At 29.4% G+C, this 24900-nt stretch overlaps 3 protein-coding genes and 1 long non-coding RNA gene across 5 annotated transcripts; 1 reads left to right on the forward strand and 3 right to left on the reverse strand.

The window, feature by feature from the left end:
- Nucleotides 1-836: 836 nt before the first annotated feature.
- On the reverse strand, nucleotides 837-3800 carry LOC121203033 (uncharacterized protein At3g28850). The gene is made up of 2 exons (XM_041076643.1): nucleotides 3776-3800; nucleotides 837-2219 (listed from the first exon to the last, which is right to left on the reverse strand). The coding sequence occupies exon 2, from the start codon at nucleotides 1917-1919 to the stop codon at nucleotides 1035-1037; it is 885 nt and encodes a 294-aa protein (XP_040932577.1). The 5' UTR covers nucleotides 1920-2219; nucleotides 3776-3800; the 3' UTR covers nucleotides 837-1034.
- LOC107889453 (uncharacterized) lies at nucleotides 2557-4901 on the reverse strand. 2 transcript variants are annotated; one of them, XM_041076645.1, is made up of 4 exons: nucleotides 4672-4901; nucleotides 4114-4195; nucleotides 3715-3837; nucleotides 2557-2916 (listed from the first exon to the last, which is right to left on the reverse strand). In XM_041076645.1, the coding sequence occupies exons 1-4, from the start codon at nucleotides 4724-4726 to the stop codon at nucleotides 2901-2903; spliced, it is 276 nt and encodes a 91-aa protein (XP_040932579.1). In that variant the 5' UTR covers nucleotides 4727-4901; the 3' UTR covers nucleotides 2557-2900. The 2 variants fall into 2 exon arrangements, with proteins under 2 accessions (XP_040932579.1, XP_040932578.1); XM_041076644.1 differs by having other exon boundaries at nucleotides 4433-4899.
- Nucleotides 4902-14412: 9511 nt separating this feature from the next.
- Nucleotides 14413-15417, reverse strand: LOC107890326 (RING-H2 finger protein ATL70). The gene has a single exon (XM_016814790.2). The coding sequence runs from the start codon at nucleotides 15232-15234 to the stop codon at nucleotides 14725-14727; it is 510 nt and encodes a 169-aa protein (XP_016670279.1). The 5' UTR covers nucleotides 15235-15417; the 3' UTR covers nucleotides 14413-14724.
- A 6285-nt stretch (nucleotides 15418-21702) lies between these two features.
- Nucleotides 21703-23282, forward strand: LOC107889452 (uncharacterized). The gene is made up of 2 exons (XR_001681750.2): nucleotides 21703-22046; nucleotides 22319-23282. It is a non-coding gene; the product is annotated as an uncharacterized lncRNA (long non-coding RNA).
- Nucleotides 23283-24900: the final 1618 nt, after the last annotated feature.

Consider the following 24900-nt stretch of genomic DNA (forward strand, 5'->3'; position numbering starts at 1 on the left):
TATTATATATTATAATAGTGCATGTATAATATATATTTATTTAATATTATTAATAATTCATATTATATTAATCATGTTTATAATATATGCTAAATATATTTATTCCCTATTATTAAAAAAAATTCTTATTTTCATATTAATTTTAATTATATAAATGTTATCTGTTTCTATAAATTCTGCGTATGAAATTAATAAAGCTGTCTTTGCTGGTCATTTAAGGTAAAAGGTGAAGGGAAAATTGCGTACAAAGTTACCTTTTCCTTTAGTTTTGATCACTTTTTATTGCTGTTTGTAACTTAAATTACATCTTAAAGGAAGAGCATATATATATATATATATGATTGGTGCAACATAACTTCTCCTTATCTAAAAAACATTACACAAATATTGTTTTCTTTTTTACCTCAATAACATTTACACATCAAATTTCAGGTTTGGTTTCATCATGACTTGACTTTGATTTTACTGTTGGAATTGGTTGGTAATGGTCCCCCTTTATTCTTTGGCTCTTAAAATTACTAACTTTAATCCTATTGATTGATACCATTACCAACTTTGTTAAAACTTTTACCCTAAAATTATGGTAGAAGTACCAAAAACAGGAAAAAGGAAACTCAGGAAAGCAAAAGCAAAAAGTAAGAAAAAAGCGAGTACAAGAATCAAACATGTTACCGTGACAATAGCATTCCAAATGGATTTCCTTGAAAGATGAAAAACCTGACTGTAGAAAAATACCATTAAGAAAGAGTTGTTTCCAAGCATTGGTTATATATAGTAGCTGATCAAGTAAGTAGAAAACTAAACAATTTACATCTGAACCCAAATCAGACCATAACTAAGCATTAATTTAGCCCATTGTTATACACTTTGAAGGAAACTTATACATACTTCATTTTCCTAATACATGAAGGCTAACCAAGACCTGGACTTGAAAAAGTAGCAATTTGATTCTAAGAAAATGTTAGATAAGGCAAGGAAAATATACAAACATCAAGAAACAGGATAGGATGATTCTTTGTTTGTAAGTTAACATTTCAACAGCAAACTGGACATTTAACCAATCCATTCTCATTACAATCAGGGCATTTCATGCACAATTCATCACCTTGTTTTTCTGTAAAAACCTTGCGGCTGCCACTGCAGTTTGAGCAAACCAGGAACCTCATATTGGCACAATCTGTGCACAGGCAGTTTGAAGGTATCCCTTCCAACAGCTTCTTCAGCTTTCCTTGCTCATGAAGTCGAAAAACTTCGTCAGCTCCTCCTATGTATCTGCCCTTGATGAACAGCTTGGGAGGAACCACTCTGCCACCCAATATCCTCCATAGTTCTTCCCTGAATTCCATGTCCATTGAAACATCTCTCTCCTGGACCAATATCTTCAAACTGTCTAAAACAAACCTCATACTGCTGCAATCTTCAAATGTTTTTCTTATTCCTCTCAAGCTTGTTGTGTAGAATACCACTGAATCTTCTCCACCTGGAGGACATTTCTCTTCAAAATCTGTTAAACGTGGACCTTCTTCAGTGTCCTCCTTCACTTCTGGAATGCTATGATCATCATTGATAATGGTCTCTGAAGATACTTGAAGCTGAGAATCATCTTCTCCAGCCACTATGCCCTTCAACTCAGTGCAGGGTGTAATGTTATCTTGGTCCCCTACATCGAATTCCAACTTGGTTTCTTCATCCTTTGGATCTTTAAAACCAACTACTGGCAGGTTATGGGAAATTTGATTGGAGAAGGTGCCTTGGGGGTTAAGCTGAAAGACACAGCCCTGTTTCGATGTGTTGGTAGCATGGGTGGTTTCTTCAGAAACCTTTCCTCCATGCCTTTGATCTCTTATTACTGTGATAAGATACAAGAAACCCCGGGAAATGCATTGGAACCACTTAAAGAAATTGAGAAGGGATAACATGGAAGAGAATGAAACTTCGAACGAGAATGACGAAAAAGAGCAGATATTGGTGAGACAAAAAGAGGATAATGAAGTTTCTCTTATGGGTTCCCAGCGGCAGGAAAGTGAAAACTGAAAACTGAAAACTGAAAAGGCTGTTTGTTGGTTGCTTTTAAAGGTTTTCAATGATCAATAAAAGAGTGGACCCTTCCACCATAGGACTCCACTCAACCTGACCCATAACCAACATTTTTGGTTGCCTCTACATGGCACAAGGGGAAGAACATGCATCATTCAGCCAGGCCCGCCCTACTTTTCTTCCTTGAAATCAAATAATTTGTCGTAAGAGAAAATTATAAGAATTTAATGACAAGAGTGTTCGTCTTTCATTAGTTTCATAATTGAGCTGCCTAACAATAGAGGTTTAATGGTACAGATCTCAATATACTATTTGCATAATCTTGAATAGTTGACATTGCTCAAGATTTTATGATATCAAGATGCTTTAGAATTGTTCCTATGAAGTCCAACTTGATAGGTTTGAAAGTCCCTAACCCAAATTTGTTCCCCTTTTGTGCCTATCATTGAAAAGTTAATGGCCCAAGATTTTTTGATACATGATAACATGGTGGCATTCAGTTGATGGTCTGGAAATCGATGAGTAAGATTATGTTATAAAAATGAGCCACATATGGGCTAGGAAAAGAGGGTGTGAGCCAAATATCAGCTACTGGATAGGTGCCATCCGTGGTCACTACTATGCATTAGGTTACAAAAAAAGCCAACTTTTCACAATAACAACTCAATGGGGGATAATCCAAGCTATACATGCAATGATATGGACAGAGTTGATAGTAACATATAGCATATAAACTACTTTACATGGATAAAAAAAAAGCATTGTAATTTTTCCACTATCAGCCACAGATGATGCCAACCCAAAATCAAAATCAAAACGAATGCATGTGAATTCATGCCTGTTTGCATCGAACATCTTCATAGTCAGAAAGTATGAATCCTGCATAAGGTTAAAATGCTATCAGAGGTATTGTTCATTTGGGGAAAACGAAGGTGTCAGTTCCTTTTGTTGATTATTAAAATGGACATCTGTGTTCCGCGGCGTTATCCCATACAAGTCTTGGATATCTTGTGATTTTATATTCAAGCTTGTCATAAGGGGGAGGGGGGGATCATTTCCATGGTTTTAATAAGATACAAATTCAATGAAAAAGACCCTATGAATGAATTGAAACTACAGATTCAGACCAGAACCGCAATGATTTAATAAAACCTTCAATCTAAGTCCAAAGATTCTTTGAGTAAGAAGCATCCGATCATCACTTGTTCAACGAATAAAATAGATATCATAATAAAAATACAAAGAAGAGAAAGGTTTGTCCTTAGATCAAAATAATAATAATACTTCTTTGAAAAGTTTTTTGAGTCCAGTTGGATGAGAAAGGATGGGATTCAGAATACTTCCAGACCCACAAAACCCCAAATTGTTCATGGCTGAGATAAAAATTAAATGAAAATATCAACCACTGAAATTAGTTTCTCAAATTGGGGCCTTGCTCTCCAACCCTTTTTAGTTGTTAGTACCTTTTTCTTTATTTAAAAAAAAAAAGGTCTTTTCCCCTATTCTGATCCATCCTAATTCCTAAAATAAAGAAAATATTACCAAACTAGACAAATAGGATAGCAACAAGGTATTTTAACTCTTCTGCTTATGCAAGAACATTGATTCAACCATATATTAAAAAGAAAACTCCAGCAATTCACCAACAAGTTGCTAAAACATTAAGTTGGGACTTACTGGATGAAACCACCCCTAGAAACGAGATAGGATGTCTCATCACGAAGATTATGAGTCTCACCGTAAATGTGCCATCCAAAATATGAGAACTCGATCACCAATGTCCCCCAGATATTGCTGCATCTGCATTATCATTAAAGAAAATACAACTCACCTACAATCAAAAGCTAAGGAACAACATTGTTTTTGGTTGCATACGACAAATAGCATCATCAATTATTGGACGAGACACAAAGCGAACATACAATTAACCAATAATAAATGGTATAAAGCTTGGGAACTACAAGACACCCTGCAAACCAATATTTTATATGCAAACACATACCGTCCCAAGCAGCATCAAATCACAATACCTAACATCAAACGAATAGATTTACGAGAAAATGTTGATTAATTTACCGGTTGTTGCAGATAATCAGGTCGCAAGCTTCCCCTAGCGATTGGATCACTCCATGAACCTTTACATCATACTTAGCATTATCTGCATTAGTATTATTATTTATTTTCTACAACATCAGCTCAAATAGGAAGTTTTAAAAGAAAATCAAATCAATTTCTAATTTTGAGAGGCAATCCAGAACAATCTGTGAATAAGTTTCATGTTGAAGGGAAGCAAACTCAATGGCGCAATTAAAATAATAGAGCTTTCGGCGAATGACAATAAAAATAAAATCAAAATTAATTGTAAGCGGTGGAGCTAGAGTTTAGATAGAGTAACCGCAGTATCTGACGTCATTGGCGACGGTCAACGGAACAACCAGACAACACGATAGGAGCACGAGAGTTTCGATGAACCGATTGTACTGGATCATCTCCATCAGATTTCGATTTTACAAAGAACAATTATATCTTTTTAAAAATATATAAATACATATATTCCATTTCAGGAGATATCTTGGATTTGTTTGCGTTGGTTGAGAGGGAAATCAACGAAGAGGAGAAAGAAAGATTCTGTACGCTTGTTTTGAGAACCCGAAGCAATGAAGACTGTTGGATGGTGTTGGGTCAACATGATGCAGGGGAGGATTTGTTAATTGGAAGAACCAGAAGGGCAGTTAGTCGGCGGTGACCGGTATGAGGGTTTTCTTCTTTTGAATCGGTTATCTCTGGTTGTCGTTTTCCCCGTATTTCTTGAAGAATAAAATTTTCCTTTGATTTTTGGGTAAACTCCAACTAAAGGTTACTAAACTATTAACTATTAGTAACTATTAGTAAATTTGTAGTATAATTACTCAACATTAAAAAATTACAAAATAGTTATTAAAATATTTAATATTTTATTCATGTCTTTAGGCTATTAAAATCGTTGTTTATCTGGCCTTCTCTATTTGCACCCACAGCACTAATCGAATCGAAAGCTCTCATTTCAATTCTTTTCCACAAATTAATTTTTTTTCATAAAATAAATTTAAACATCATGAATCTACGAACTAAAATTGGAACATCTTTCTTCTTTAATCTCTGACACTGACCGTTAAATTGGCTTAGATCTAAGTTATGTTTTTTTTACTCGTTGATGAGTACTAATCCACTATATCGATTGTTGAACTATTGTTTGGAGCTTTCTAGCCTAACCTTAAAAAAAAACATTTAATAGCCTAATGATTTAAATAAAAACTTTCGGATAGTTTAGTGACTTAAATAAAAACTTTCAAATAGTTTAATGACCATTTTGTAACATTTTGAGTTTCCAAAATATAAACTTACTAAATAATCACCCAACTATTAGCGTGTTCTATTTTGGTCATCAAACTATCAAAATTTTTATTTTCATCACTAATGTTATCATTTGTTTATGTTTTAGCCACACTTCGTTAAATCATTAACGGAAATGACAAAGTACTTTTTTTATTTGATATAATTACACATTTAGTCATTAACACTTATACATTCTATTAATTTAATCCTAATTCTAAATAATCCAACAATTTTGACCATTCACATTTATAATTTCTATTAATTTGGTCGTATTCTCCTCGTCCCTAATTGTCGCTTTCCTAGCGTTGTGACATCTAACTTCTCATTGACCCCTTGTGTTTGTTGTTTCATATTATTGTTCTCGTTCGTCGCTATTGTTATCCTTTTTTAATGATGTCGCTACTACAATAACCTCTTTTGTTGCCTCTGTCGCCACCTAATCTACGTCACAACCACTTTCCCTACCTCGATCGTAATCATTCATTCTTCTTCTCCCTCAATTCTCATCACCTACAAGAAAAACCCTCAAATCAAATTCACTCTTATTCTCCTCTTTCTTTTGCAACTTCTTTAGCTTATAAAATATTATTTATTTTATATATTATACATTATTTATATGAAATATGTTATATGCTATATATTTTTATTTTTTATTTTAAAACAATAAATATGTTACACAAGCAAGGACAAATATTAGTTTTTTTTTTAAATATCAATTAAAAGTACTTATCAATTTCTTAACTCTGCTTGAAAAAACTCTACCTCATGTAAATCAAATAATTATCTAATAATTATTATTATAAAAAATATATTTTAGTATTTAAGTTAATAATTAAATTAGTGATTTATAATAATTAAATAGTGCAATTAAAATAGTGATCATAATTGTTTGTGGAGAAAGTCTTTTGAAAGGAAATTTTCTGTTTGTTTGCTTCTTTCTTTTTTTTTCTTTTTTTTATGTTATAGTCATGGCCCTTTTCATTAAACATTGTAGTCATGAAGCATTTCTTTCAAATAGTCAAAAAAATATGTCTAAATTCAAAGGTTTAAAAATGGATAATTATGCAGCCTTTGCCTTAACATGTTACAAAATGATGAAATTTATAAATATAGAGGGTTAAATTTGTTGAATTAATTAGAACTAAGATTAAATTAATAGAATGTGTAAGAGTTAAGGACTACATATGTAATTATGCCAATTAAAAGAGGTTAGGTCATCATTTCTGTTAACGAAAGGTAACCAAAACAGAAACAAATGATAAAAATAATGACGAAAATGAATATTTTTATAATTTGGTGACTAAAACATAAACTCGGTAATAATATGATGAGTAACTAGATAATTTACCCTAAAATTAAACATTGGGAATAAATTGAAAGTACATTTTAAATAAGTTGATCCAACTCCATGCCAGTGTTACGGGTTGCACAAGGTAATCCGCAATTATTGCACATTTGAATGATTCATCTTGTTCGCAAAGGGTCACATGGCCCAACAGGATAGACCCGCTACTTGGAGAGATTAAAAATTCATCTACAAAGCATGGCAAGTATGGGAAGTAATCTTCAAAGATATGTAATCTTCGAAGATATGCAATCTTAGAAGATTTGATTCTATAAATCTTAGTGATTTGATTTTGTAGATTGCTTTTAATCTTGGCCATTGATGTACTTTAATATGTACTGAATTTAGGAAAGCTCAACTATGAATACAGGCCTATCCCTCTCATTGTATTCACTTCATTCTTGAGTAATAGAATTCTTTGAGAGCATTCACTCAAACTCTTATGCTTTTGATTTAATGTGGCTTTTCTCTTCTTTCGAGTTCTTTTATTGAGTTGCTTCCGCTTTGCGTTGGTGCCTTAGAGAGTTTCAAGAGAATTCTCAATTTCAAGAGTTAAGCTGACTTAGACGTATTTGAAGTGAAAGAATCACCTAATGCTGTAAAGATTGTGAGACTAAAGTTCTAGTCCTGTAACACCAACATGAAGATATATACAATTGCTTTGAGCTTGAATATCTTGGGTATTTACTTTTTAAAAACCTTTTCGATAATAGTTTAGAATGAAGCTAGGAATTTTATAATAGATTGAGATAAAAATGTAGGTTTTTAAAGTGTTAAAGTAATGCATTTATGCTACATTTTATTATTAGTGTAATGGTAAGAGTAAAATTCTTATTTAATACATATGTGTTAAAATAGTTGGACATAAAATAAAAAATAATTAATACAAACTTAAAAAAAAGATAAATAAAAATTCTAGTAAAAAAAATAAAACCTTTTCAAAACAAGCAAAAAAAATATTTTTTTAAATCAAGCTTTTTTTAAATTTCGAGTTAATAGAATCAAGTTGTTCGAGTCAACTCAAATAATTATTTCAACTTTTCGTGTTCAAATCGAGTTAAAATTTACAATTTGAATAACTCAATAACATATTGGTGTGCGTAGCCCTTTGATCATTGTCAATTTCAAAAAATGAGCAAATTGATCCTCTCAACAAAGATTTTAAAAAATCAAAATAATTTCCAAAAATTTAAAATATTTATAAAAAATTCTAAACTTTTATTTTTTTAAATTATAAAAAATTAAAAATCATTCTAAAGAATATATTAAAAAAAGTTAGCAAATTTTCCAAAACAATAATTTTGAGGACCTAAACAAGTAAATTACCAGCTTATGTTTATCATATTAAAGTATCTTTTTTTTCCTCTTATTTTAATTTGCTTTGAAAGAATTTTCAAATATATATGGTTTTGAATCTTGTGCTCTATGACAGAATTAGTTATATTGTAAAACGATTTTAATTTGATATGTTTAATTTTTTTAATTAAACTAAAACAAGTTTACTTGATTCAAAAAAATTTCAAATCGAGTTAAGAAGATAAAATAAGACTCATCAACTTGGCTAACTCGAATTTTTTCACTCAATTTGGTTGAATGTTAACCCCTACTTTTTGCCACAAACAAGTAGAAGAGAGCAATTAACTTAATCAGTCGGTTCATTCGATTTTTTTTCTTTTTTTCGAACCGATTTAACCAACTTTAACATGAGAAAACTAGCTCGACCAAAATTAGTTGAGAAAACCGACCAAGTCGAACTAACTTTGATTTAGCCTGTTTGATTAGTTTTTTGATTAATCGACCTTGGGTTATTGAGTTGGGTTTATATAGTTATTTATCTATTATATATTATAAAATATAAACATATTTTAAATAATTTAAAATTAATATAAAATAAATTAATTTTTCGGTTGGTTCAATTTCGTGATTTAAAAACTGATAACCAGACAAATTAATTGATTAAACTGAGGTCCAAAATGACCAAATTACCTCAATTGATTAAATTGAAATTGAAAATACTGAATGAGTCAGTTTTTTTTCTGTTAAAATAAAAAAAATATTTTTTTGTACAAACAAATCATATAAAGAATTAAAAATTACCAATTATAATTAATTTATACGTAACTCATTGATTAAAATATATAGAGAAAATAATACTCATACCAAAGATAATAACAATACTAAAAGGGATCTAAATGAAATTATTAATGATTTGGAAGTCAAAATCCAACCTCACCGTATAAGGAGCACAAGGCTCGTGCCTACCCTTGTATATGCTTGTGATAATAGTATTTATAATTTTTAAAAAATAACTGTTGTGATATATTTTTATAGAAATTAGTCCAAATTTGTTTCTTATATTTAATTTACTAATAAAAAAATTGAAACTATCATTTCATGCGGAGATGTGAACTATAGTAATAGATTTTATTCTTTTCTTATGTTTTAATTTTGCTTACCAATTATTAATATAGTTTTTTCTTAGGCCCATTTCATTCACTTCTTATATGTTTTTTTTTTATTTTGGAAGTAGTTCATTAACATATTTATTTTAATCAAGTTAAAAGGTTAATCCTTTCCAAGAAAATTTTAAAGTGTCATTTATTGGATAGTTGGTTGGGTCTTCCAACAATGATTAATATTATCTTTAGGTCATGTTGGGATTTTGTCTTTTGTCTTTATCGAGAGTCAGTCGTTACGAAATGGATTGTACTTAGGTATACTGTACAACCACTCACCAAGGGAACGTGAACATCTCAACTTTTGTAGGGTTTGAACCATTGGCTTATGAAGTATAGGTCACCACTTAGGGGATATGGCATCATGGTTACAGGTAAGTGGTTTGAGTTCTCGTGTGATCAAGTGCTATGCATAACTATTATCACACCCTATTTTTTTGGTACAACAATTATTTGAACCTAAATTATTCTCAAGGAAAGCGAACACTCAATCAATAGACTATAACTTAGAGTACTAATATCACACCTTATATTGACACTTCTCCCTTGAGTCTCATAGGTTGTATTCTCGTATCACCACCAGGGGAGGCACCCTTTTTCGTGAACCATACACGGCTCTCGGTTGAGGTAGGGGACAAAATCTTGATGTAATGACAATACCTTTTGGTTGTTGAGAGATCAGTCAATTGCCAAATGAACAATACTTCAAAAAATTTTCTCAAAGAAATTAATCCTTCAACATATATTTTCATTTAATTTTTTGTGAAAAAATTATAAATACATGCAAACAACTAGTTTTATTTTCTTATAAATGTTCAATATTTTTATATTCCAACTTTATATTTATTAGAAATTCTATCATACATGTATACTTGTGAAAACCACAAATATAAGACACCAAAGTGTTCAAAAAATAACATGCAATAAATAATGAAATATATGTTTTGAAACTATAATAATAACATATGAAACATGTACGATATTTAAATTTAAAAAATAGATTAAAGTGTTTATCATTATGTTGTCATCAATCTTGAGTCTGTATCAAGTTAATTTGTGGCACCAACTCAATAAAATACATTATTAATATATACAATTAATAGAAGTAATAAAGTGTGCATGATAAAATTAAAATGTATAAAAATATTATAATAAAACTTTAGTTGGATGGTAAATTAAATATTTTACTAACTCAATTGGTTTGGGTTTAAACCCCCGTATGCAATTTTTTTTTTAGTTTTTTTAGTAAAAGACTAAAGTACCCTCGAATAATTAAGTTATTTTAATTATGAAATGACATTTTTGTATGTGATTAAATTTACGATTCAATTGAAAATAACACCAACTCAGTTAAAAGCTCATATAATAGTATTGATAAATTTTAATTTTAACTTGTAACAAAAGAAATTATCATACTATCTTCAAAAAAAAATTATCATATTTGTGAAAAAGATTTTAAAGTATATTTTTAATTCTTTTTGTTTAATTATTATATGATTAATTAATTTATTATTTTTAAATGTATTTAAGATTTTTTAAAGATTTTTATTTAATTATTAAATAAATATAATTTTATTTTGATATGAGACTAACAACAATGTTTAGTTAAACATTAAAAAATAACAATCTAAATATTATTTATAGTAAATAAACACCCAAGTAACCGTGGGGCCAAAAAGTAAAAAACTAGTATTATCTTTGGTTTAAAATTTAGGGTAAATTATATAGATAGTCACCCAAGTATAAAAAAATTTTATTTTAGACATCAGAAATAAAAAGTTTACAATTTAAGCATCCATGCTACATAATTCGATCATTTTAATCACTACTGTTAAAATCTCAAACAGAAAACCAATATGACATTTTTCTTTTAAATTATGATTTTCCACGTAATAAGCAATAAAATTCATGTCATTGTAATTCATTAAAAAATTATAATTTTAATCCCTAAACTTTTAATTTGATTTAAATGAGGTATAGCCCTAAAAGATTTGGGACATTTGCTAGGAGTGGAGTTTTGGAAACCCTTTCTTCTGTTTTTATTTGGTCTACCAAGTGGCCTTCTATGGAGTGGGGGCAAAAGTTGGGGCATTGAAGGGACTGGTGTCCAAGCTTCAATTACTCTTTCCCCCTTCACAGGCATTGCCACTCTTTATTGATTTTCCTTTGTGTTGTTTCGTTGTAAATCAATAGCACTGAATCATGTCGGGTTAATATTATTACTCTGGTCAAGCGGATCAATATGAGGCGCACTATCTTGATGTCTGCTTTCTTTGTCGCAAAACGCTTCGTAATTCTGATTATATATATATATTGGTGAATATAATTCTGATATATTCATGTACAGGTTAATTGTTTATTATTCGTTTTTTTTATGTTCATTAATTTGTGTTTATCTGTGAAACGTAATACTAATTATTTAGTAAAGATGGAAAATATTCATTGATTTGAGTGGTTGTGATTGATGGATATATTTTGTTGGGAAATTTTGCAGGGGTAATACACCGAGCAAATAGTGTAGACAAGAACAAATGAGATGGATGAAGCAAGAGAAAAGAACTGGAAATCGGATACAACTTTCTAAAAAATCAGATGCCCAGAACTCCACCCCTAGCAAATGTCCCAATTTTGTTAGGGTTATACCTTATTTAAATTAAATTAAAAGTTTGGGATAAAAATGATAATTTTTTAATAAATTATAATGATACGTGTTATGTAGAAAATCAAAATTTAAAAGAAAAATGTAATGTTCAATTTTTGTTTAACGGAAGTATTCAAAATAATCGAATTATATAATGAAAATATTTAAATATTTAAATTTTTTTTATAATCGAGTGATTATGTCCTAATATTTATTGCGAAAGGTTGAGAGTCGAGAGCATTCCTTTCTAAAACTCTATTTGGCATGTTACCTGCTTTCTCCTTATAAAGTCATCACTGACTTTGGGACAATTCTTCTATTTCTTATACATTAAAATTTCCGTTGTCACGCCTGATTTGGAGCTTTTCATTTTTTTTTTTGTTCTTTTAATTTAAAGATGCAATGACAAAAGCCGACGTTGAAGATCCAAGATGAATGTTAGAATATAATATATTTAATGATGTAGGTCCAACACTAGTTAACGTTCAAAACAGTAAACATGACGAGATTTGTATTAAATTTTTTGATACATGCATATCCAATTGAGTTCAATACTCCCTGTAATGTTACTGCACATGGGTTTTCTTTTAATTATTTTGGTGTTAATTTGAGAGTTATCTCTTGGGACTTGATTAAATGACTCGTATTAGACACGAATTTTGAATTTCTTTTTTTATATTCCATAAATAAGCTCAAGAATATTTCTTTGTTAGCTCATTCAAAAAGTTAACTACACATTTATCTTATAATATTAATACATGTCCACCGAACTTGCAAACAACTACTTATCTGGAAGCCGTATGTTGCCTCAAGCATTAAGTAGAGGAGGGGAAGAAATCAGAAAAGAAGATAGTGTTGTTGGAATTGGATTAGATGCGAATCACTCATAATTGGTAAAAAAACTAAAAGTTAAAAGATAAAGAAACAGTTGAATTTTTTTATATCAATTTATAATTTTTTAAAATATTTTTAATTTAATAAAATTTAATTATTAAATATTATTGAATAGATACTCAAAACAATTCAACCACTAATTTAATTTTTAAAACATCAAAAACAGAATTGAATTTGTTCAATTTCAACAACAACTAAAAAGCGTTTAATCCCAAAAATGTAGGAGGGGCCTTTCATTGTTCGCGTAGTACTGTCCCTAGTAAGGGATTGGTTATTTGCAATTTTTGTAAAATTTGAATTCGCAAAGTTTCTCCAAAATTTAAATATAAATTAATTAAAATATCTGTTAAATATTTGAATTTGCTAGATATCTACATTTAAAAGTTATAAAAATAATTTTTAAAATAAAATCTAAAATTTATAGAAGATAATCAAATATTTTAATTCAAATCCATTATTTTAAAAAATAAAATTTGGATATTTATTACTTGAATTCGGATCTTTTATGTGTAAAAGTAAAGTGAATTAAAATAATTAATAAGTTAATATTTGATGCACTGATAGTATAATTTTTTATTTTACAAATAATTTTAAAAAATTGTTAGTGTCATTTTTTTTAAATATTTTATTATATCTACATTTGTCTACTCTTAATTTTATTTGTATAATCTAAAAATTCTACTGATAATATAACAATTATTATTCCATTATTAATATTTAAGAGTTAATATAAATAATTTTTGATAAAATATTTACATTTTTTTAATTTAATTTAAATAATAATTAAAGTATTTAAATTCGTAAAAGAATAAATTAAATAACCAATCTAAATTTGTACCGACACATATTTATTGCAATTAAGTAAAAAAAAACACACAAACAAAGATGACGTGCACTAAAAACAAGACTACCAGCCAACTGGATATCGATGTAGGGACAAATGAGTTGCTTTGTTTTAACTTTTTGTTCACATCAAGTATGTCACAACCCTTTTCCTTATTGAAAAAATAAATAAATAAATAAATAAAAGCAACTAGTCTTGAAGAAAAAAAAGCAATTTGAAGACATAAATGCGAGCTGAGGTATACCTTAATTTCTCAAGACTAGACATGCTTTACCAAAACTAGAAATTGCCACTCATCACATACAAACCCCAAATTGTTGTTCAACTTTATTATAGTGGGTTAGCAAGAAATTAAGTTAGATCCGGTTGATTTAAAGGATAATGATTTTTTTTAGCATTTTAATTTTATAAAAAAATTATTTTAATTTTTATCTTTTTTAAGCTTTTAAATTTTACTAATGTGGCATCTACCTACATTGTCATAACGTGTAAAGATTTAATTAGTTTTGTAGATAATTTTTCTTTTTAATTAATGTAAGTAATCCATTTTAAATGATCCATTTTAAGTGATTTGAGAGTGCGAGAAAAATCTTTATGCCTTATATCATCTAAGCAACACAAGCTACCTAATATAAGATGGAACATTTGAACTCAGAATTTTTGGGATCTGTAATTTAGTTGTTATAGTATTCCCCAGTTGCAGACAGACCAGTAATCCATTCTCTCCAAACTTTCTGCTACTTGGATTTGGAGAATTGAGGTTTTAAAGGACAGTGTTATAGAACTTGGTTTAATTTCTGTTCGTCATCAGATTAAGATCTGAAACAAAGTATAGATCTTGTCTTTTTCTCATTCTAGAAAGATTCTCCTTGGCATGCAATTTACAAACAAACATCAGCCACTGAGGTTTCGTCCTACACTGATAATTCCTACAACTATCTTGTATTTGTATCAATAACAAATCATCTCAATTACAATGCAAAATCCACAGAAAAGAAGCAGAAGCATAAATACCTTTTACTATGGAAAGATCTCGTCCTGTGGATCGAGTAACAATTTTACATTGACTGAATTATAATGACTGAGAAGAGAGAAGTGAGCAAATATGTAGAAACAACAGTTTTTCTTGACATCAACCACCTTGTCTGGTTGACAATGGAACCACCTCAGCAAGAGGCGTGGACAAGGGCGTTGGGATGGGAGATGTCCGGCAAACCGGACATGTTGGGTTCAACCGCAACCAAGGGTCAACACACTTGAGATGGAAAAGATGGTTGCAGTCAGGCAGCAGCCTAAGCATGTCAGTGCTCTTGTAATCCGCCAAGCATATGGAACAACATGAAGCTGTAGAATCTTTCTTCTGGAGCTTCGCCTCAGAGTAAAGCAGCTTCGGGTAGCTCTTTATGGTTTCCTCATCGAGGCCTACATCGACAACGAAGCTGTCGGGATCAATATTAGGCTCTTGTCTGGTCCTCCTGGCCGGTGCTCCCTGCGGCGGTTGAGTCCGGGTGCAGAAGTAGGAAGCCAAGGTGATGGTGGTGATAAGCAGGAGGATTCCAACAGAAACTCCGATGCCATATCCAAACCCACCAATGTTGTTGGATCCGAGAAGTCCATCATTAGCGTCGGACGTGGAGTTCATGATCCAATGGAAGAATGGAAGGAGAAGACAAACAGAAAAGGAATGGAGAGAAGAAAAGAAGGGTTTGGTCAGCCATGGATGTGGCCAAGGAAATGGGTTATTAGAGGTAGTTTTTCAAAGTTTTAAAAAGTCAACGGTAGCCATGAGAGAGAGGGGGGGGAAAAACTGGTGGAGTTTTAATTAAGGGAAGCTGTACTTAAAGTAAAGAAAAGGATATGCATGCATACATACATACATACATACATGTGAATTCATTATGCTTGAAGATTGTACATGTATATGAGGGAGTAATGGCTTATCTGAAACTGTTGAGAAGTCAACGGTTGAGGTTGTAAGGTATGTAATATCCTTGTGGCTTAGGATCGTTGGATTTGAGTTAACGTCTCCATTTTCTTCCAACTAAACATATCTACAATCTTTTTGCAATAGAAGTTGCTGATTACTGCTGCTATGTTATTTTAATCCCAAAACAACCCACAGGATGCGACTGAAGGGAGAGAAAAGAAACGGTGAAGTGGGAATTTTTTTTCATGGGTCCTAAGTAAAATTAAAAGTTTTCGCTGTGCTCTACGCCATAAATTTTATATTAAAAAAACTATATTCAACTATAATTTTTTTTGAAAAGGACTAAAATTATAGTTTAACTACGGATAAGATGATAATGTACGGATACAAATTAACTTTAGAGATAATATTGTTGAGGAAGACAACTATGAATCTTAAATATGATTTTTTTTAAATCGAAATACTCCATTTTTATTTACCCTAAGAGAAAGTTAGGAAAGGAAAATAAAAAATAACATTAAAATACTTTTCTTAATCTTTTATATAAACTATTTTGTAAAAAATATATACTTGAAAATATTATAATAATTAAATTCCTTTTCTTTCATTATTTAATAAAATAAAAGTTGGAATTTTTTTTTCTTTTAACGTTTATTTTTTGTAAGGCATGTTGTACTCTTAAAAAAGAAAATTATTTTAAGTTTTAGAAACAATATTATTACAACTATAAACATGTAATATAAACCATAAATTTATTGTTTTAATTCTATTTATCGTAATTGAAATGTGATAATTTGCGGTAAGTTCACCATCATAAATAGTATGCATATAGATTTATTTTCTCATGACCATTTTTATAAGTAAAAAAAAAAACACACACACACGATTCCAATTATCACAATGACCAAAATAAGATGCATCTACAACCACGACACAAGTGAAAACAGATATGATTGCAATTTAAAGTATGATTTGTGAATTCCCATTTTCACTTTCATAGTAAGGAAATTGAAATGGATGGTTGTTAGCCCAGTTCTCTCCGATCATAAATTATTAGGCATGGAATCATTGCCTCTGTATTCCACTTGAAATTTGAATGTCACTAAACATAAATAAGATTAGCTGCAAATCCAAGTGGTAGGCTAGGCTGGTTTCAGCTAACTCTCACTGTAATCATATATCAAAGTTGAGTTCATATTCTCTGGAATTTGGCTGGCATTTGTATGAATAGGCTAATCTTCAACCTTCTCTACATGCATTCTATATCCAGTTTTAGCATATGAATCAGTTCCCAACTTAGAATTGTTTTTTTTGATGCAATGCAATTTGCAATAACAAAATATCCCAATCTGATAGAATTCCTTAAATAGTGGGATATATGACCTGACTATATTGATCCAAAAAAGAGGAAAAGAAAATCTGTGGTGCTACAAATAATTAGTGAAACTTGCCATTGGTCCTATAATTTAATGGGTTAAAGCTTCGTTGGGTTGGAAGTGTTCTAACCACAAGTAAGGCAGGCTTGATCAAGTCATATATGAAATCTTTGTTATGTATCTTTCACGAGAAGACTTCCATTTCCTCACGAGACAATTTTGAAGCGTTAGATTTCAATTTTCATCTAGCTGCAACCACTTGTGCATAGCGGTGGTGTAACTTTATTATTTTCATCTAATTACGATTTGTTTGAGTTTAGTCTTATTTGGATTAGAGGTGATATTTAAATAAAATTCTCGTAATAATGTCGATTCTAAAATTTAAATTTGGCTCAAATATCTCAAGACAAAATATTCACTTCCACTTCTTTCAATCACTTACAACAAATTTTATCTGCTAAAAATTTACTTTGTTTGACCCAACACATCTTAATTATTTGAATGCATCTTTTTTATGATCCGAATAAAGATTAAATCAAGCAAAATTAATTTTGAGGGATCCTAATGTAATCTATTTATATTATATACTAAGATATGCAATCACAAAAAGATATGAGTTGATTTTACTAAAATTTATATAAGCCTTTTATATTGTTATATAAAGGGTAATTAATTTGATGAGATATTAATAATTGATTTAAGTTAGATTTAGAACCAATTTGTGTATAACTAAATTAAACCTGCCAATAAGATTATGTGCATTGGCAGGTTGTAGTCAATTAATTTTGTTTAAATTTTAATATTATGATCTGAACGGAGAGGCATGCTATTTAAAATAAAAAACAAAATTTAATTAAAATGTGGCATATGAATAGGAAAACAAACCCTAAAATTTGAAAACCTTTATTTATTTTAGCTCCTTTGCGTCACAAACAATTATTAAGATCTGATTAAAAAATTCAAGTAAATCAATATTACATAATTAAATATGGGATTAGTTTAACATTTTTACTTTTAATAATTAAATACTAATCCCATTGTTTTCCATGTACTAAGTAATGGGGAAATTTAAAATATTATGACATGAATAAATATTAATTAATATTATAGAGTGAAAAAAATTAGCAAAAGAATACAAATTATTTATCAAAATTAACTGAGTTCATGATTTAAATCCCTGAAATAAACAGCTCTGAAGAAGATTCAGATTTGTCTCTCTGAAGATTTTTCAAAAATAAGAAATTAACCTAAAAATTACAAAAAGCATTGATATTAGGAGTAGTGTGCACAAAGCAGTAACATTAGGAACAATATTTAAAATTATAAAGACATGTTAAATTCTAATAAATCGAAAATATTTAGAAATTAAAACGAAAATAATGTGTAAAAAATTTGCATTGCTGTTCTTTGATGCAAACCTTTGTTCACTAATGATTTCTATTTGATGCTATTTATAGGTGAATAGGAGCTAGTATAATTGGAAGGGTCTAACCCTAATTCATTCGGACATTATTTTCGTATAAATAACATTACAATTTCATTTCTCTTAAAAGATATATATTCAGTTAACATTTTCATTTTCATTTTGTTTTATTTTCATATAACTAACATTCTTATGAATTTACAATTAAACCCTTTTTGAGTTATAAGTGTCAAATTCATTATTTCATTTCAATCTAATACATAAATAAAATAGAACACCATAAAATAATACAGTAATTTCCATATGAACCTACCTGACCAAAACAACAAATAAATTGAATCTTCAAGGACTAATTGACAATTGTTGCTTTTCCCCGATTATCTCCGATTTAATTCAATTATTGATCTATACAATTATTTCATTCAATTCATTAATATCAAACGTTTATAAACTATGTCATGACATGGATGAATCTAAAAAATTTTATTTTATTTGTTATAGCAAAAGTTTTACATTTTATTCAATTTAGCCCCTAAAATCGAAATAGTCATAACTTTCAATTTTGAGCCTCTATTTGAAAATTGATCTCAATCACATTCACTATAGACCCTCTACTGTATATTATTACCAAATTTTCAAATCAATTTCACATTTTATTTACTTTAATCCTTTTGTACAAAACTAACAATTAAACATTATAATCTAGTCCTTTCTCACATTTAAGTTTAAAATCTATCAGTTTAACATCAATTTCTTCAAGATATCAACAACGATAACTTTCAAAAACTTTAATAGTTTTACAAATTGGCACATAAGCTAGCTAAACCAAGCTCTCATGATCTCAGAAACATAAAAATTACAAGAAATTAACATAATTGAACTCACCAAATAAGGACCAAAACTTTGAAACCCTTGAGAGCTTTTTCCAATTCACTTATGGTAGATGGTGTGTTAAAGAAGAAGAGAAAAAATTCTTTTTCATTCCACCACCAAATTATATATACTAATATTAAGATTTAATTTAATTAATTAATTAACTAAACTTAATATTAATCAAACTTAATAATCTTTAATCTTACCATCCACTATAACATTTTTAAGATGGCTTATTTTCCATTTTAGACCTTAGATTAATTTCAATTTAAGTCCTTAAGCCTTTGGCCAATTAGAAATTTATAGTGATAAAATTTTTACAATTTAGTCCTTATACTCTAATTAAACAATTTATAAACAAAATTGAACGGCGAAACTTTAATATTCCTATATACCAACTCCTTAAATATTTATATTTAATATTTACAGACCCGATTTACGAAAATAAAGTTCTAAACCATTAAAAATCAAAGTGTTACATTTATGCTCAATAATTTGTGAATATGCACTATCTAAAGTGAATTATTGAGAGCATAGAAGTATTGGTATATACAAGTGTGCGTACACACAGAAAAACAACACTAAACATCAATGGATAAAGGTTAAATTTCTTTTCCATTTTTAATTAAATTTTCTTGCCTTTATGTTTATAAGCATGTTTATTTCGATAAAACAATTTAAAGCTATCTAATATCGTTAGTAGATATCTAACAAAGATATCTTACATGCATTTAGAGATTGTGATTATGCTATGGAGGTCTTTACTTTTGGAGGATTACAAGAGAGATTTTTTATATTTGTCGAAGCCATTTTTTTGAAAAGGGTTGACTTTATTTTAAAAAAATAGAAATAGAGTCGTCACCAAATTTTTTTATGAGGTGTGATTGGATCACCTCGTAATTTGATAGTTTTAATAAAATAAACAACGATTTTGGTCTACGAAATTCTAGAAAATAGGCTCGGGAGTCGATTATGTGAGAGGAAGGATTAGCACCCTCGTCACGCCCAAAATTGGTACCTAATTGATTAATTAATATCCTAATGTCGAAAGTTGAAAATTTGAAAAGATTTTAAAATACGATCCTTTTTTTATTAATGTTAATTTTAAAAGTGCTTGAATAAATCGAAAAGAATGTTAAAGACCCTCTTGTTTCGAGGTAACGACATGTCACATCCTGTAAGTTAGGACACGACACTTGGAACCCTCGAGAATAAGCTTGCCTTTAATTTTTATTGAAATTTCATGTATTTTTGAAATTTAAAAGGATATTTTGCTATTTAGGTTCAACGAGAAAATTGAAACCTCGTAAGTTAGGGTATGTTTTCTCGAATCTCCAAAACGAGAAATATTGCCTTGTTTTAAAATTTTTCCTTTTTTGAATAATAGCGAATACAATACTTAAACGATGTGCATTTATTTTGTTTGGAGTAAAATAAAACCATCTATATTGGATAAATACATTGGAGCGTAATACACAATGTGATTTAAACGAAATAAAATAAAAGGCAATATAGAGCATGGAATAATAAAACATGAATTAAATGCTATGTTAATGAACGTCAACAATATAAAGATATTAATAAATAATTTCTAGAGCATATAATGGTAATATTCACATAATACACCATTTTTGATATCAACATTAATAATCACAAAAATGAAACAAAATAATATATAAAAAAATAAAGTAAATAAAAAGATTTAAAATAAATAATAAATGAAACAACTTAAAGTAAATAATATATTAAAAAAAAGTTTCAAATAAATAATGTATGAAAAAAACTTAAAATAAATAATAATAATAAAACAGCTTAAAATAAATAATATGAAATTTTTAAAATGAATAATAGATAAAACAATTTAAATTGAATATTATACGTAAAAATTTTAAATAGATAATATATAAAATAGTTTAAAATAAATAATATTATAAATAATGTTTAAAATAACTAATAAATAAAAATTTTAAAATAAACAATATATGAAAAGATTTTAAATAAATAAGATAAGCAAGTTTAATGTAAATAACATATGAAAGAAAAAATAATAATAATAAATTTGCGAAAAAGGGCTGAAACTAACAGCTTGGGGATTAAATCATAATAAAAATGAAATTAAAAGGTAAAAATTATAACAAGATATTTCAATGAGGATTGAAATCGAAAGGCGCGAAAAGGTCGAAGACCAAATGGGAAAAAAACCAATCCATGGACACGTGCCTGCCTTTTAAAACGCCAGTGAGGCAGGGACTTAATTGGAACGCGCAACAATGTTCTGGGTTCAAATTTATAAAATAAATAAATAAGTAAAAAAGGACTAAGTTAAAAAGAACAAGAATGCGGAAGAGCCATGGGCGTAAATAGCCCATTTATCGAAAACACGTAGATCCCCCTGGAGTGGGTCGGGTCTCGCGTGGGTCACCTTAAACGGCGCCGTTTTGGTTCTCGTGACCTTGGTGCAAAACGACATCGTTTCACTCCTGTATATAAACCAATTTTTTTTAAAAAAAAATTCATTCTATTACTCTTTAAAAAAAAACTTTTAAAACCCTCCCCCTTTCTCTGCTAGGGTTTCAAACCCAGTCTTGGCGCCGTCATCGGTCCGCCACGCGTCTGCCACCGTACACGGTGGTCGGAGTTCCAAAAAGGGGCCCCTTTCAGCCAATTCGGCCTTCCCATTCTCGATCCGAGGGTAAAATACCCAAATCCCCACCAAAACTCAAAAATAAAAGCAGAAAAGAAAGAAAAATAAAGGGGCTTTTCGGTCCCCTATCAATGCCGATGATATTTTCGACGAACTAAAAGGTTCGGTCGCCCTTTTTCCCGGAGGAAAAGCTTTGACTACTGTGATAAGGGTAACCGATTTCTTCCCCTTTTTATTTTTTATTTTTTTGTTATTAATCTTGCTTCGAAAAAAAAATCTAATATAGGGACTAACTTATGAAAATTCACTTCCTTTTCTTATTATTCATTGTTTTTGTGTCCAGAAAAAATTACAAAGTATTAATTGAGGCTTTTATAGCCAAAATCACAAGATCCATTTTTGTTTTTCTGTTTGTTGTCTGCTACTGTTTTTTTGTTTTTTCTGTGTTGTCCCTTTTGTTTGCGTGTTGACCTTGTTTTGCAGGTGTCAGACGAGTGAAGGTGGCTGACGTGCGGTGGTGGTGGTGCGCGTGAGGAGGCTAACGGCTGAAGAGGGTTAGGGAAGCTAGGTTTTTTTTTTTGCTTAGTTTAGGTGTTGGGCTGATTTGGGCTAGGGTTAGAATTGGGCTAGTAATTGGGTTTTAATTTGGGTCATTTAATTGAGTATTGGACTGGTCTGATTAGGCTTTTTGTTTATTTATTTGAGTTTAATTTTATAAACTGGGCCAGGCCTAAATTAGCCTATTACAATATTCATTGCATTGATTGGCTTAAAAATGCTATGTGTCTTATGGATATTAATGGCTTTTCCAGCTTTGTTTAATTCAGAAGATAAATAATATGCGTAATGAATTCGAGATGTGGAGAAAGACTACTTCTCACAAAGTGACATTCTAGAAGGCCTGGTCTTTGCATAGCGTTACTTGCACAACTTCACTCGTAATCTAGTTCTTCCAACAAGACCTCGGCAGATTAGATGAGCTCTTCTACTTGGTATTGCTATTAAGATTAATGTGAATGATGCATACTTTGAGAGAGAGATCACAATGGTGAAGTGGCCATGGTAGTGAGAGATCCGAGGGGGTTTGTTCTGAGGACTTTTCAATGGATCTAGTAGAAATGACGACTTTCATCATGACTCTCAAATTTACTAGGGTAGAGGCCTTTTTAGATGTCATGATCGAAAGTGAATCCATAATCAATAGGATTCGTTTAGATGACACATACTTATCGAGGCTTGGTTTTGGTAGCTTATAGCACTGTTAGTACTTTTACTTTCAGTTCTTTTAAGTGTGTCAGATGTACTAATAATTTTGTTAATTGTTACACACCACTTAGCTAGTTGGAGCATAGTTGTAAGGATGTTTTACATTTTTTTTTATTATCTAGATGTTATTCATTACTTTGTGATATAAATGCTATAAATGTACTAAAGATTATCTTTTACATTTACAAATTCTATTAGTTTGATCTTCAAACTTTCTAACCAAAACTTTCAGCTTTTAAAATAAATACATTCCACATTTATAAATTTGTAACCCCCCCAAAAAAAAACTTCTCTTAACTAACAAGCCATTTTTCGAGCCAAATTTTGATACTAATGAGTTTATTTTAAAACTTTATTTTCCCTTTTTTTATTAGTTTTCTTCTGAGTATAATATTTTACAACACTTTAATTGATAAGATTTTGACTAAGAAAATGGAAAAACCTTAAAATGACACTTTCATCTTACTCTTGTTGTTAACAATATGATATTTTCTTCAATGTACATAGAAATAGTCTTTGAAGCTGGTCATTGAAATTGAACATTAAATACAAAGTAAAATATGGTTTTGAAAAATCCAATTGTTCAATCAATAATTACATAAGAAAAAAAATAATGAACAATTAATTTCTCATTAGAAAAAAATGCAAAAGAATTAATTGAATTTCCTTTTATTACATTGATAATGATTTTTTTAATTTTATAAATTGATTAAGAAATTATTAAGTGCTCCATTTGAAAATTTATTTTTTAACAAATATTAAACTATTTATATAATTTTAGGGTAAACTACATAAATAGTCACCTAACTATAATTTTTTTTAATCATGAAAAAATTATAATTTAGACACTCAGATTTGATATTTTGGTAACTCCTGTTAAAATGAAAAACACGAATTTCACATGGATTTTTACAAAACTTAAATCTAATATTTAAATTTCCATGTCAATTTTTGTTTTTAAACCAAAACCAATAAAATTTAGGGTTAGTTTAGCAATACTTTTCAAAAGTGTCATGGAAAAATACTTTTGAAAAGTTTAGTTTAAAATTTGAGTATTTAGCATTGTTGTCAAAAAATGCTTTTGAGAAATAAAATGTCCATTTTAAGCATGTTATCATCAAATAACAAATATACATTTAAATAATATTTAAATTAATTAATATTATTATATTTTAGTAACAATATAAAAAAATCAATTATCATAAAAGAATTTAAAATTTAAGAAAAGAATAATGAGTTATAGTTTTTGAGTTATTTTAGTAAATTGACCCAAAAAAATTTATATTTACAAAAATAACCCAGGTTTTAAAATAATCAATAAAATAACCTAAAATGAATAGTAAAATGGGGTTATGGGACATCATTGGCCAGCACCACATCGTATTTTGCCCCCATGATTGCTTGATGATTGAGTCAACCTTAAAAAAATTAATTTTTTTGACTATGGGTAATCAATGGCCGACACTAGTGTATTTTTTTTAAAAATTGTATCATACTGGTATACAAAAATACGAGTATTTGAAAAAAAATAATTTTGGTGCTGGCCTTCTAATGGCCGGCACCACTCTAGTAAAAAAAAATTTTCAAAATTTTTTGGGTGCTAGTCTTCTAATGGCCAGCACTAGTACAAAAATATCAGGAATTTTTTTTTTTTGCTGCTGGCCTTCTAATGGCCGACACCACTGTAGTAAAAAAAAATTCAAAATTTTTTGAGTGCTGGTCTTTTAATGGCCGGCACCAGTACAAAAATATCAAGGAATTTTTTTTTTTTGGTGCTGGCCTTCTAATGAACAGGCAAA

The sequence above is a fragment of the Gossypium hirsutum genome, chromosome A09 (assembly GCF_007990345.1).
Source record: "Gossypium hirsutum isolate 1008001.06 chromosome A09, Gossypium_hirsutum_v2.1, whole genome shotgun sequence".
Lineage (NCBI taxonomy): Eukaryota > Viridiplantae > Streptophyta > Magnoliopsida > Malvales > Malvaceae > Gossypium > Gossypium hirsutum.

Bases quoted from the DNA above. Each gene is read 5' to 3' on its own strand.
- LOC107890326 (XM_016814790.2), bottom strand. From the start codon at position 15,234: ATGAACTCCACGTCCGACGCTAATGATGGACTTCTCGGATCCAACAAC.
- LOC107889453 (XM_041076644.1), bottom strand. From the start codon at position 4,532: ATGGAGATGATCCAGTACAATCGGTTCATCGAAACTCTCGTGCTCCTA. The intron at 4,196-4,432 runs GTTACTCTATCT...ATACTAATGCAG, and splicing joins CAATGACGTCAGATACTGCG to ATAATGCTAAGTATGATGTA. The intron at 3,838-4,113 runs GTAAATTAATCA...ATGATAATGCAG, and splicing joins CTGATTATCTGCAACAACCG to ATGCAGCAATATCTGGGGGA.
- LOC121203033 (XM_041076643.1), bottom strand. From the start codon at position 1,919: ATGTTATCCCTTCTCAATTTCTTTAAGTGGTTCCAATGCATTTCCCGG.